The 13,464-nt window shown below is 42.9% G+C and overlaps 2 protein-coding genes across 2 annotated transcripts; one reads left to right on the forward strand and one right to left on the reverse strand.

Annotated features, from left to right (window-relative positions):
* Positions 1-323: 323 nt before the first annotated feature.
* slc25a24 (solute carrier family 25 member 24) lies at positions 324-10,960 on the forward strand. The gene is made up of 11 exons (XM_061077998.1): positions 324-704; positions 2,984-3,110; positions 3,268-3,355; positions 4,525-4,636; positions 7,128-7,286; positions 7,683-7,835; positions 8,036-8,143; positions 8,748-8,915; positions 9,020-9,170; positions 9,807-9,984; positions 10,093-10,960. The coding sequence occupies exons 1-11, from the start codon at positions 528-530 to the stop codon at positions 10,115-10,117; spliced, it is 1,446 nt and encodes a 481-aa protein (XP_060933981.1). The 5' UTR covers positions 324-527; the 3' UTR covers positions 10,118-10,960.
* Positions 10,961-11,447: 487 nt separating this feature from the next.
* LOC133010680 (transmembrane protein 69-like) lies at positions 11,448-13,043 on the reverse strand. Its single transcript, XM_061078289.1, has 3 exons — positions 12,960-13,043; positions 12,482-12,526; positions 11,448-12,385 (listed from the first exon to the last, which is right to left on the reverse strand). Exons 2-3 carry the CDS (start codon positions 12,524-12,526, stop codon positions 11,636-11,638), a joined length of 795 nt encoding a protein of 264 aa, XP_060934272.1. The 5' UTR covers positions 12,960-13,043; the 3' UTR covers positions 11,448-11,635.
* Between the last annotated feature and the right edge of the window lie 421 nt (positions 13,044-13,464).

Here is a 13,464-nt window from a genome sequence, read left to right on the forward strand (position 1 = left end):
AAACTGTATTAAATGCATTGAAAAGGGGGATTGTTTTAAATAAACTTCTAAGTCAAAAAGCTTTTTGATTAAAGCACTAATATCTGTGTACCAGTGTGTGTGTGTCTGTTTAGTGTGTTGTTTTTGTTGAAGGGTGTGTCTCTATAATGAGTGTGCACACTGAAAGAGGAGGTCTCCTCAGGCGAACTCTCTCCACCCATTTTTTCTCCTCGGCGCAGTAGATCGAGCCACTTCACCCGCCTCCTGCTTCCTACTTCCCCGCAGAGGATCCTCTATCCACCGGACCCCCCTGCACCACGACCCCGGGACCCCCCTAGCACCACGACCCGGGACCAGGACCACTCCTCCACCTCCTCTCTCTAAGCTGCACTGCGGGGATCTGTCTTCAATCCTCCGGCTGCTCCAAACCAGAAGTGCAAGCCACAGGAATCTCTGTGTGTGTGTGAGTCAGTGTGTGTCTGTCAGTGTGTGTGTGAGTCTGTGTGTGTCTGTCAGTGTGTGTGTGTGAGGCCTCCGCAGCTCTCAGGATGTACCAGGCGGTGAGGAAGCTGTTCTTCACGGACTGTCGCTGCGCAGATGAGTCCAGCTCGTACGAGACGTTGTTCTCCAAACTGGACACAAACAAAGATGGGAAGGTGGATGTGTCCGAGCTGAAGGCTGGACTGGCCGCCATGGGCATCCAGACTGGGAGGGGAGCAGCCCAGGTAGAGCCATGGAGACAGTGGACACATACACACACACACACACACACACACACACACACACACACACACACACACACACACACACACACACACACACACACATACACACACACACACACACCCACATAGACACAATGCATAGTTTCTACTTACCTAAACCTAACCTCTTCTCTTGAATTTAATGATTTATGTCCAATCAATTTTATTTATACAGTGTCAAATCATATCACTATCTATCTATCTATCTATCTATCTATCTATCTATCTATCTATCTATCTATCTATCTATCTATCTATCTATCTATCTATCTATCTATCTATCTATCTATCTATCTATCTATCTATCTATCTATCTATCTATCTATTTATCGATCGATCTGTCTATCTATCTCATCTCAAGTCACTTAACATAGTAAGATCGAGACCTTAGAATAATAGAGAAACCCAACTTGGATTTTGTCCCCGTAAGGAAGTTAATCCCAGATAATGTGGGCGTGTAAACAGAGTTAGGTCCCCACAACATGAGTTATACCTGGAACACACCCCCCCACACACACACAAATACAACCTTTTACTTGTATCTTGGGGCACTCATTGTCATGTGTTCCCTATTCCCTTACCCTATAATCCTAATTCGAACAAGTCTGAATTTGGTCTTAACGCATAAAAAGCCCATTGGACGTAGGTCTGAAAGTTATGAACGGCCAATAACGGCTAATAATTTCCCTAAATGCTCTTCATAAAGATATCTGTACGAGTGCTCACATAGGCCCTACAGGGAAAGTTGTAAACTTGTGTGTTGCACTACTGCATTCCTGAAGGACCTGAGCAGAGAACAGGCTCCTCCATGTTAACTCTCAATAACAATGCCTCTATAAAGTATTAGTCTCGCATGAGTTATTCTTAGATGATGATATAAACTGACACTATAGCTGCTTACAGACGTGCACTGAAAACTGCGGCTCCTATGTAGATGTTGTTGAAGATATCTCTCTCAGAATGTGGAAATCCATTCAGTAGTTTCTGCTTAATCTTGCTGACAAAGCAATCAAACAAATAAATACATGGACAGGAGTGGAAATATATCTTCCTCCGTAGAAATCCACTTGTGCAGCTAAATCCTGTGAACGACCGGCTCTTCAAACCTACAACCTCAGTTTGTGTTTCATTGCCTCAGGCTTTTCTCATTCAGCTTTTTCAAGAGAGCAGGGTGGGTGAAGCCAAGGTGGACCAAAACTCAAAGTTCAGTCTGCAGGCGTAGGTGTGAGCTGCCACTCGGACGGTCCCACCTTCAGTAACCATATAATGCTGCATTCCTCTGTCTCATCAGGGAGTCTGGTAACTCTAACAGTCTGAGTCAGGGAGGAAGGGACAGGTCACTACTGTGTGATAGTGAAATGATCCAGAGGTAATAAATGCTTTTACAACTGCCTCGTTCGACCAGTAGACTCCTAATGGCTCATGTTAAATCAGCCTTTGAAAGTTATCTTTAATAAACAAAGTTAACTATTAACATCGTAATCTATTAATATAATACTAGTTATTAACATTCCCATTGAAACCACATTCAAACTCATGAGATCAGCATTTATATTTGGATTTGTACCAAGTTGCAAACTCGTACAGATCAACCCCCTAAACGTGCCTGATATATTATTTGAGTTATTTTCTGAGAAATTAAGGAAAATGTTTTAAAACTAAACTAACAAACAAACATAATCTTGAGGTGGACGCAATAAATCACGAATATTATCAGACCACTTCCTTTTTCTGTTGTATTTCCCCTAACCAGCCGATCTTGTGTGTGATTGTTGGCCGTTGCTGGAGGTTTGTGCTCTTACTGAGAGACATTCTAGTTTCTGTATGATTTCCCTCATGCACACATGGATCTCTTAGTGATTTTTATTTCATCTGATCTCCTTGATCAGCATTATGACATCACATTATGTATAAAACAGTAAAGTGCAGCTCCTCTACAAACAAACACAATCTTTATCTACTGCACAGATCACTTGACACATGAGGGGAAAAGTCAGAGATGAAATAGTTAAAGCAAAAAACACAAAATAAAACAGCAACAGAACAAACTATGTAAGAAGATAATGACAGATAATTGGGTCATGAGGTTTACACAGGAAGTGGGTGCAGATATTTCTCAGCGTTATTCTGCCACCAACTGGCAACAAAGTAGAAATGGTTTTGGACAGATTAGAATCTGACTCAGCTGCTGCTCAACATGAAGAATCTGCTCTGATAATATTCTTCTTCTCTTTTCTCAGAAAATAGTTTCTTCAGGAGACAAAGACAAAGATGACGGACTCGACTTCAGCGAGTTCTCCAAGTACCTGAAGGATCACGAGAAGAAGTTACGGCTGACCTTCAAGAGCTTGGACAAAAACAACGATGGTGTGGTGGAGCAAATGTTTATATTTATTATTTTAGGAATGAATAATATAAATTCACCGGTTGAATACTGTGAATTTTAAACATAACACGCCATGTTGGTGACACTGAATTATTCTTGTGGGAAACATCAGGATTTCTGTGTTTTTATTTCCCACAGGTCGAATTGACTTCATGGAGATTAAACAGTCTCTGGCTGACCTGGGGATGGATGTCAGCAAAGTGGAAGCAGAGAAGATCCTCCAAAGGTATTGCTGCTTATTTTCTAAATTAAAAAACTGAATATTTACAATATTTGTTTAGGTGATAACTCAACAACTAATAAATTGGTCAAAGAAAGAGGTGGCAGGAGCTCTACTGGTGTCCCTCAAACCACTGGTGCTCATGAGGGAATATATGTATTGTGTCATGTTAAATGCTTTTATTTAAATGGGATTGACGCTTAAGAATACACGAATGCCTTCATCAGGGTGTGTGACACTCAGATAAATCATTCAGTTCATATTGAGAAGCTATTTTGAGTTTGGATCTGCTCATGTGCAACATGTAGCTTCCTCAGAAGCAATACAATCCGTCTTAAACAGATAAAGATGAAGGAGGATCTGTGGTTTTTACTCCAACATTAATCACCTTGTTGTTATGTGCATGAACATGTTCCAGGGAGTTATCATCCTGTTCACTATGTCTCACCAAGTCACTCCAGGATCCTGCAGATGAGCTGTGTCAGTGTGTCGTGTATTTGCATAAACAAAGTGTGAAGCTGCTGATGTGCAAATGCTCACATGACAGTGAGACCTGGAAAGAGAAGTGACGCAGCACGTGCATGTATGACTGTGAATCAGACAGTTTGAAAACCAACGAATAATTGATGATTGTGTAACTCTGCTGAGCTGACGCAGAGGAAGGAAATACACATCAAAGGCTGAGATTGATTGATAGAACAGAGACATGGTTTGAATACATTTATTATCTTTGTACCGTTTATCCTGTAAGTCTTGTGAGGGGTGGAGCTGCAGCCAATCCCAGCAGGTCTCAGGGGCGGGACAAACATAAGCTGCTTTCCGACCTGCACTGAACCCCAGACATTCTCCCAAAATGTTTGACACGGCCTGTATGTGAGAAATCAAATGTCTGAGTCAGTTGTTCCGTAAAAATCTCTGAAGGGTTTCCCTGCCAGTTCCCTTTTTCAGACTCTGGATAATGTGTGAGTGAGCTCATGTTAGAATAGAGCTGGAAGGTGTATTAGTTTGGTCAATGTCCAATCCACTATCATGGAGGAGGCAGGGGGTAATGACCTATACTGCAACCAGCCACCAGGGGGCTATCGAGACGCTCTAGCTTCATTATCATCCAACTTTAAATACAGTCTTTGGTCCAGTTCCAAATAACATTTCTTCTGTGTCTCTTTGTGGCCCAGTATCGACGGGGATGGCACCATGACTGTGGACTGGAACGAGTGGAGGGAGCACTTCCTGTTTAACCCAGCCACCAACCTGCAGGAGATCGTCCGCTACTGGAAGCACTCCACGGTAAGAGTGTGACTCAGTGTGTGTGTGAGAGAGAAGGCAGATCATAAAGATGGCTTGTGTCTGCAATGGAACCAATCAGCATTCAATCCCGGGTCAAGTGATTCTTCAGTTGACGGGTTGGTTTCAGCTCTGGCTCTGATCAGCAGTGATGGAAACATGACACCTGGTTGAACTCCTCCTGGCGATGGGAAGTGAATTGTGTCAGAGGCAGTTTTTGTTCAATACTGGATTCTAATATCACAAACTCATTCCTCCCTCGTATGAAACTCAGCATGGACCCCAGGACATTCATCATCAGTTGGGTTGGATGATTGTTGTTTCAGGCCAGAGTGAAGAATCTGGAAATGTCTTGCAGTTTCTTTTAGAGTTTGTTCTTGTACCAAATCAATAATCCGCTCCCTGACGAGTCTTTAAGACAAATTTAACATCAATTGTTACTTTTTCCTGGTTGTTCGCAGCTTCAGAGCGAATTCTACTTTAGCTTCTTAGCTTTAAAAAGTTCTAGAATTTTGTGCACAGACCAGGATAATGTCCACCGATCCAAGTTCAGGACAGAGAGGATAAACAGAGTGAAGATCAGTTTCATGGTGTGGACGTGTAATTTTGAAGCTTAGTAACCTGCATATCAGTCGGTTCTCAAATTGAATAATAAGTCTTAAGTCTAGATGGAAGCAACATGGAGGCAGAAGAGTTCCTCATCCAACCTGTCGTCTGCGTCCGGCCTCGTGTTCGGATCCACTGCACCACAGGGGAAAGTGGGAAAGAGACTTGTCAGCTGATACTGGATTTGGCCGAGGACTTTGGCAACAGATCAGAACCTCGACGCCGTCAGCAGATTACGTTCATTCATTTTCAGAGGAGAGGTGAGAAAAGGTGGTGTAGAGGAGGAGGTGGAGGAGGAGGAGGAGGAGGGGGAGGAGAAGGAGAAGGAGGAGACTGAAGGGTTTTTAACTCCTGAATATGTGATCAGTCTTTACTTAGAGAAATCAAGGTCGACACTGGAGGAGAACCTTGACTTGACTTTGTCATCGAGAGACTTTCAGGGGAAAAGAGGTTGTTCTATAAGTAGCTACAAATAAAACAAGTGGTTATATTTATAACACCAGTGATGCGACTGTTACCATGCCAACCGAGAGCTCTCTGAACATGATATTTCTCTCCTGAACTTTCTGCTGCTCGTTAAACCAGTAAAAGGTCAATTTTTCAGCAGGATGTTTAAATTTAGATTATCGACTGAATGGAACTATCTCTGTGACAGGTCTAATTGTCAACTTCCAGTTCCAGTCAATGGCTAATCTCTGACGTTTGCTGCCTCTGGTCACTGGCCCAACCTCCGTGGTTAAATAAACCTGGAGATGCTAATCTTGGCAGAGATAATCTAATTTCAGTCTGACCTGTTGGGGGGGGGGATTAGCCTGGTCAATGGGATTGGAACAGGTCGAGGAGAGAGGAAGTGAGTCTAGAACAGGACAAGCCACAGGCAGGGAGCGCGAGGTGTCCCTCCACATGCAGCGTCTCTCACCTCGGGCCGGACGGGACCTGCAGACCTGCAGACCCTCTGACTGTTAGACTCGTGTGACGGGTCCGGTTCTGTAGAGTCTGTGCAGCACCGTACTGGATCAGCAGCTAAATCGGGGGGGAGATGGTTAGGGTGCTGCTGCAGCCTCAGCAGCAGCAGCAGCAGAACCAGGGAAACTGGTTTTTCTTCGACTTTGAAGACGATGGGGGGATCTATGAGGTGGAGGTGGACATGGTAGGTTTCTGTATCGACCCTTTGAGTTTTCCACCTGGTCATAGATTCATCAGCATGAATATATTGTTGTTTGTGTCAGCAAGTAAATCCCTAGAAACTGCAGGGGAGAAATGACTCCGAGGTTTCCAGGTCATTTAGAATTAGTGTTGTCTCAATGCACTTGCAGTTAAATGTCCCAGTATCAGTATTTATCTTTGTCACAACCAACTTTTAATTAATGCTTATGTTTGATTATGGTCGATACGAGCCTTTCATAGACATTTAGTTATTTTTGTTATTTTACAGAATAATCTATTCCAAAATGATGAGCATTCTTCAGATCTACATGTTTCTATTTGACATTAAGAAATATGTTTTTATCTTAATTCAAACTGTATATATTTGGTTAAATTTGTGTTTTTTTTTATTTATAGTCATAATAAAGTTTATTGTTAAACCATATACATCAGGCCTTAATTACATTTCTTTATTATAAGGGTTTAAAAACGACATCTTTGGAATCATTGCCACATTTATTTAGATTTTTCCTTTTTTTTTTACATTTTAAAATGTATCACTTTAATATTGTTAGAAAATTCTTGGGCTCTAGTTTCTAGGTGAACATTCAGATACACACAGATGATGTGTTGAGGCAGAAAGGGAACAAACAGCTTGTGTTCAGGCATCAGTGTGAGAGTCGACTGACTGAGAGTCCTGAATATCCTTGACTGTGATTTGACTCTGTTGCATTGTGGGTAGGTGCTGGACATTGGGGACAGTCTCTCCATCCCAGACGAGTTCACAGAGGAGGAGAAGACGACTGGGATTTGGTGGAGGCAGCTGGCGGCTGGAGCCATGGCGGGCGCTGTGTCCCGGACAGGAACCGCCCCGCTGGACAGAATGAAGGTCTTCATGCAGGTGAGTTCTGAACTAGAGTCACCGGGCCCCTCATGAAACCACATTTCAAGTCACTATTTATGCTTGAATCAAACACACACACACAAACACACACATAGATATCATAAACATGCTTGGTTTTCTTTTTTCTTGAAGATCTATTAATTATTTTGTGGGAAATCTGTGGAAATATCAAAGAAATTTCGATATCACAATGTTGAGGGAAAGTTAAATAAATTGTTGATCTACCATTTTGTCCGGATCCAAAATTTAAGTTTTTTTCTCCCCCAAAGTTAGATAGATTAACCTGTTTATTATCTATTATTTTTAATGCTGCCTCTCATACATACTAAGTGCAGTTCTTTTGAAAAGTAATGATTGTTCCAATTTCAAGTCCTTTTTTGATTTTATTTTCAGGTGCATTCGTCTAAGAGCAATAAAATCAGCCTGGTCGGTGGTTTCAAGCAGATGTTGAAGGAAGGAGGCTTGACGTCTCTGTGGAGAGGAAACGGAATCAACGTCCTGAAGATCGCGCCCGAGACGGCCATTAAGTTCATGGCCTACGAGCAGGTACATTCACTGTCACTGATCTTATTCTGTTTCACTCTCTCTCTCTCTCTCTGTCGATTCTACATGAGCAGCACGGACACAATATTGTCCCACAGTAAAGTCGTACCACAAAGTGCCATGTCTTTTTGTATGTTAACTTAATCCTGAACAGCTTCCACTCAGTATTTCTGCCTCAATCCCGTGTCGCTGTGTTTCATCAGTTTAAGAAGATGCTGTCCAGTGAACCAGGGAAGGTCAAGACCCACGAGCGGTTCATGGCTGGATCGCTGGCCGGAGCCACGGCACAAACGGTCATCTACCCCATGGAGGTGGGCAGCAGGGATTCCAGGGGGTCTTCGTCCTTAAGAAGCCTTAAATACATTAAAATACAGACCTAGATGTCTTTTAATTTCCAGTTTGTCAGCTTGAGGGGGATCTATTGAGAGGAATTAAATAATAATTATGTTTAAGTGGGTGTATAAGTGTATAATAAGTGTACATTAGTTTATAATCTCTTTATAATCTCTGAAACTAAAAACTCTTGTTTTCTGAACCTCAAAACAAGCACTTTAAATCTACATCAGGATCTTCTACATCGTCTAATATTACGATTATCGCCAATATCGGATTATCATGACAGCCTGTTATTTAAAAACCAATGGAAAATAATTCAGATGTATTTTTCCTCTAGAAGATCATGAAACTTCCTTGTTATTATGGAACAAATAGTCGGGTTTTGACTGGAACTTGAACTTTGGACATAGTCTTTACTATTTTGAGGACTAATATCAATATTTGACGTCCAATCATAAAATTTACCAAATATAAGAATTAAAACGCTAACAGTTGCTATAAAAGGTTGCTTGTCTGTTCGCAGAGGCAAAAGTCAAAATGCTGCCTAGTGAAGAAAAGTGATGATTTCTGTCTGTTCAGGTGATGAAGACCCGTCTGACGCTGAGGAAGACCGGACAGTACTCATCGATGTTTGACTGTGCCAAGAAAATCGTGAAAAAAGAGGGACTGAAGGCGTTTTACAAGGGCTACGTCCCTAATATCATTGGCATCATTCCCTACGCTGGAATCGACCTGGCGGTGTACGAGGTGCGTGGTGTTCAGTGAATCTCATCTGTAGAATATGTAAACTAAGACTTCCATTCATTTCTGTGTTTCCTTCTCACACACACATTCTGTCTATCCATCCTCAGAGCTTGAAGAACTTCTGGCTGTCCCGCTACGCCAAAGACTCGGCCAACCCTGGGATCCTGGTGCTGCTCGGCTGTGGAACCTTGTCCAGCACGTGTGGCCAGTTAGCCAGTTACCCTCTGGCTCTGATCCGCACCCGGATGCAGGCACAAGGTACGAGGAGACAATCCTAGTTTAGAATATAAAGAATGAGCAAACTTATAATTTGTCACTGTTGGTTTTTAGCCAGTTTTCTTCCAAGCTTATCCAGAGAAAGGGAATAAAATGAAAAAACACATAAACAAACTCATAAAGACATGTGTGAGAAATGTAAAGGATACAAACATACATGATACATCATGTATGTGTAAAATGGGTTAAATAAGATAGTTAAAAAATATATATTATTTAAATTGGTAAAGTAAAAATACTTCAAAATTGTACTCAGATACAGTTGAGTAATTCTACATTTTTTACATCCCACATTTGGGAATAACCTTGGGAAGGCAAATATTGTTGTTTATAAATATATATAATAAATAACTCGTATAAATACTTCCTTCTGATGGTGTTGTGTTTGCGAGCAGTTTATTTTATTACTATACAAAAGATGAAAAAAGGGGTGACTTATTTGAGGTAATTTAAATATTTATAGATGTAAATATTCTCAAACAACCCTCAGAGTTGATATATTTTTTATATTTAAAATCCATTAACCTGGCATAAGGAGGTAAAAGGAATAAAATGCTACCGTTCAAATATAGTTTGATTAACCATGTTTTCCTTGATGGTGTGATTCTCCCCCCCCAGCCTCTATTGAGGGCGCCGAGCAGCTGCCGATGAACCTCATGGTGAAGAGGATTTTGGAGAAGGAGGGCTTCTTTGGACTTTACCGCGGCATCCTGCCCAATTTCATGAAGGTCATCCCGGCCGTCAGCATCAGCTACGTGGTGTACGAGTACATGCGAGACGGCCTGGGGATCCAGAAGTAATAGAGTCCACTGTGATGACCAGAGGGAAAAGTATGGCCGGCAATTTAGTTATTTTATACGTTTCCCTTCTTACATACGAGGGACACTCACTTGTTTACCTGTAGGTCGTCGTCTGGAGAGAAGTTTTAAAGTGATTCCTGAACTGTGCTAAACTACGTTGTTTGTGCAAGTTAATGCTTTAGGGTCGTGTGAAAAAAGCGGGCGACAATGTAGACGTTTTCAGGAAAGAATTCCAGAGAAAGTCTGTTCACTTGGGTGCGGACTGTCTCCGGAGTTATCACTCATTCATCAACTTTGGCTTCATTTCTGGATGGTGGGGGGGGAAGTGGAGATGTGTCTTCCATCTTTTATCTACACTCTACGCTCTCAAGGTCGACTTATTTAACATCCGAGCAACAAAATGTGGATATTTTTCAACGCACAGACACTTGGAGACGTTTACTTTTTTGTGCCCTTTGGTTTATTTGTTGGTTTGAGTAGAAGAGTTAATTAAGTAATTTTTTAAGTTTGGGTCGTGTTGTCACTTGTTCCTTTAACGTTTGACCAAAAAGCACCTTATCGCACCGTTCTTCTTCCTAATGGGAAACACAATGTTCTCACTGTCTGTTCTCTGGGATTAGTGAAAGTGGTCTGACCAAATGTTGGAAAGCTTCATTTACTTTCAGTAAATTCGTCCCGATTTTAACACAAAGCCATTTATACACATCGGCGCCTCGCTGTCACGTTTGAGAGAAGACACGTCTTCTGGGAATGGATTTCACTCTGAGTGTCGGCCTCTATTTTACAGGAGAATATTGTTTAGAGCTTTTTATTGAGTTTGGTAAACAGGGGAGTAGAGATGTGCCTTATGAGATGATTCTCTGACGTCTGTGAACGTCTCCACCCTCACACTCTCTTGCCTTTCTTTCCCCATATTTGGTGAATTTGACGATGGTGTTTACAGAAATAAAATATTTCATTATAAAAGGAGAAGTTGAGTGTATTTTATTGATATTTGCATATGAACGAATGTACTTCCTGTCTGTTGGAGACGTCTGTGTCCAGTGTCTCTGTGTGCAGGCGTCTTAAGTACAGATTAGTTAATTTCTTATGTAATAGCCTTTCCCCTGTGATGTCTGTCCTCAGGACTCTGTCTGATCCTCAGCGTTTCAAAAGCCACAGTAAAAGTGGCTCTGCTCATTAGCTTTTTATAGCTACTCCATAATTCAATCTTAATATTTGCTTGTTACCGATTATAAAGCATGTTTCAGTGATACTTCCCACGTGACTAATTTAAAGCATAATTTCAGGCTCTGGTAAATATTCAGTCTTTACAGTCAAATAATAAGAGTATATAAAGTAAAAGTGCATTATTTGGTATTTAAGTGTGGAGAATTGTCGTAAATGTAATTATATGAAGAGTTTTGTCTTTGGCGCCCCCTGGTGGTGGTATTCAAATCACTCACTGTCTCTAGAGTAAAACGTGAAAGCTGGTTTATTTTTATTTTCATTTACAATTTCTACACACAGTGGCTTTTACATAATGGCTTGATATGAAAAAACAACAACACTGTGATGATTGAAAGTTGTTAACACAGATGGAAAACCCTGGACCTCAGATAACTCTTTTCTAACTTTTTCAACTTTCAAATATTTTCTTTAAAAAATTTACTCTGAGAATAATTTCTTTTCTGGGAAAATCCCGTTCATGGCAAGTGTTCCCACTAGAGACAGAAACGCCACCACGGTGAGGACGGAGCGCAGGGCCTTGAACCAGCTGGGATAGGTGGGCAGCAGCGAGAGGTCATAGTGCAGCGAGACCCCCAGGCCCATGATAACCATGGTGGCTGCCGGGACGATGCTGTCGCTCATTAGCATGGCCACCCAGGCCAGGAGGGGGGGCACCACGCTGTTGGCCAGGTTGATCCAGTCTGGCTGGGCGGGGCTTCCCTCTGGGAGAGCGAATCCCCAGCGAGCTCCGCCCAGGAAGGACACGATGGAGGCTCCGTACGCCAGCTGGGCGTAGGCCAGCTCGGGGAGGTAGAGTTCAGTCCCGGCCATGAGCAGAGTCGGGGTCACGAAGGGGAGCAGCCCGGCGAAGCCCAGGTACAAGGCGGGTCTGGGACCCTTCCACAAGTCCTTCATGTCGTAGCGCAGCAGGTCGAGCTCCCTGGGGGGGGCCTCAGCCTGCGGGCGCTTCTTCAACCTCACGGCAGAGGAGTGGAAGTGTTGGGTTCTCGCTCCAAACGGAGAGAGGTGGGTTTGAATCCCCTGGCAGGGGGCAGCCGGGGGTCTCAACAGTCCAGGTCCTGGAGTGGATGAGGCCCAGCAGGTCGGCAGGGAGACGCCTCCACGGCCAGGAGGTCCCGAGGAGACCGAGGTCCAGCATCGTCCTGGAGGAGCAACCCAGCGCCACACCTGAGAAACAAAAACAATCAAGTTTACCTTTAAAAAAAGAGAGAGAATATGAGAAATGGTGTTTGAGAAGCTGAGGTTTCACGACTGGTCGTTTACCTGTCGGGCTGCAAGGGGGCGTCGTCTAAATATGACCCCGAGCATCTGTAAAATACAGTCAGACGAGAGAGAAAGAGAGGCAGAGAGAGAGAGAGAGAGAGAGAGAGCTCCACTGTTTAGTAAGACGCCCAGCAGAATACAAGTAACACAACGACACTGTTCTTGCAGCTCAGAAGCTCACACACACATCTCTGTAGTCTATGCCTCAGACACACACACACACACACACACATCTATACACACACACACCTCTGTATATACAGTCTATGTCTCAGACACGCATGCATACACACATCTACACAAACACACACAGACCTCTTTATAAAGTCTACTCCTCGGACACACACACACATATGCCTCTGTATTTACAGCCTGCCTCAGACATACACACACACACACACACACCAAAGTGTAACGTGAACACTTTGACACTAAACACAACTGAAGCCTCAGTGACGTCATGTTTAAGTTCACTCACCTCGAACTATCATATTTATTTACTCTCTGTTCTCACCGAGGTCAACGTGAAGCTAACTGATGCTAGTTAGCTTGTGACAGCTGAGTGCACGGTAATGTCTTCCGTGCGCAACAGGAGCCGTTCCCCTAACTTTAGTTCCACCTACACTTCCTTCAATAAAAGAGACGGATATATATATAAATACAGACAGACAGACAGACAGACAGACAGACAGACAGACAGACAGACAGACAGACAGACAGACAGATAGACAGATAGCCAGACAGACAGACAGACAGACAGACAGACAGACAGACAGACAGACAGACAGACAGACAGACAGACAGACAGACAGACAGACAGACAGACAGACAGAGAGAGAGAGAGAGAGACAGACAGACAGACAGACAGACAGACAGACAGACAGACAGACAGACAGACAGACAGACAGACAGACAGACAGACAGACAGACAGACAGACAGACAGACAGACAGACAGACAGACAGACAGACAGACAGACAGACA

The sequence above is a fragment of the Limanda limanda genome, chromosome 9 (genome assembly GCF_963576545.1).
Source record: "Limanda limanda chromosome 9, fLimLim1.1, whole genome shotgun sequence".
Taxonomy (NCBI): Eukaryota; Metazoa; Chordata; class Actinopteri; order Pleuronectiformes; family Pleuronectidae; genus Limanda; species Limanda limanda.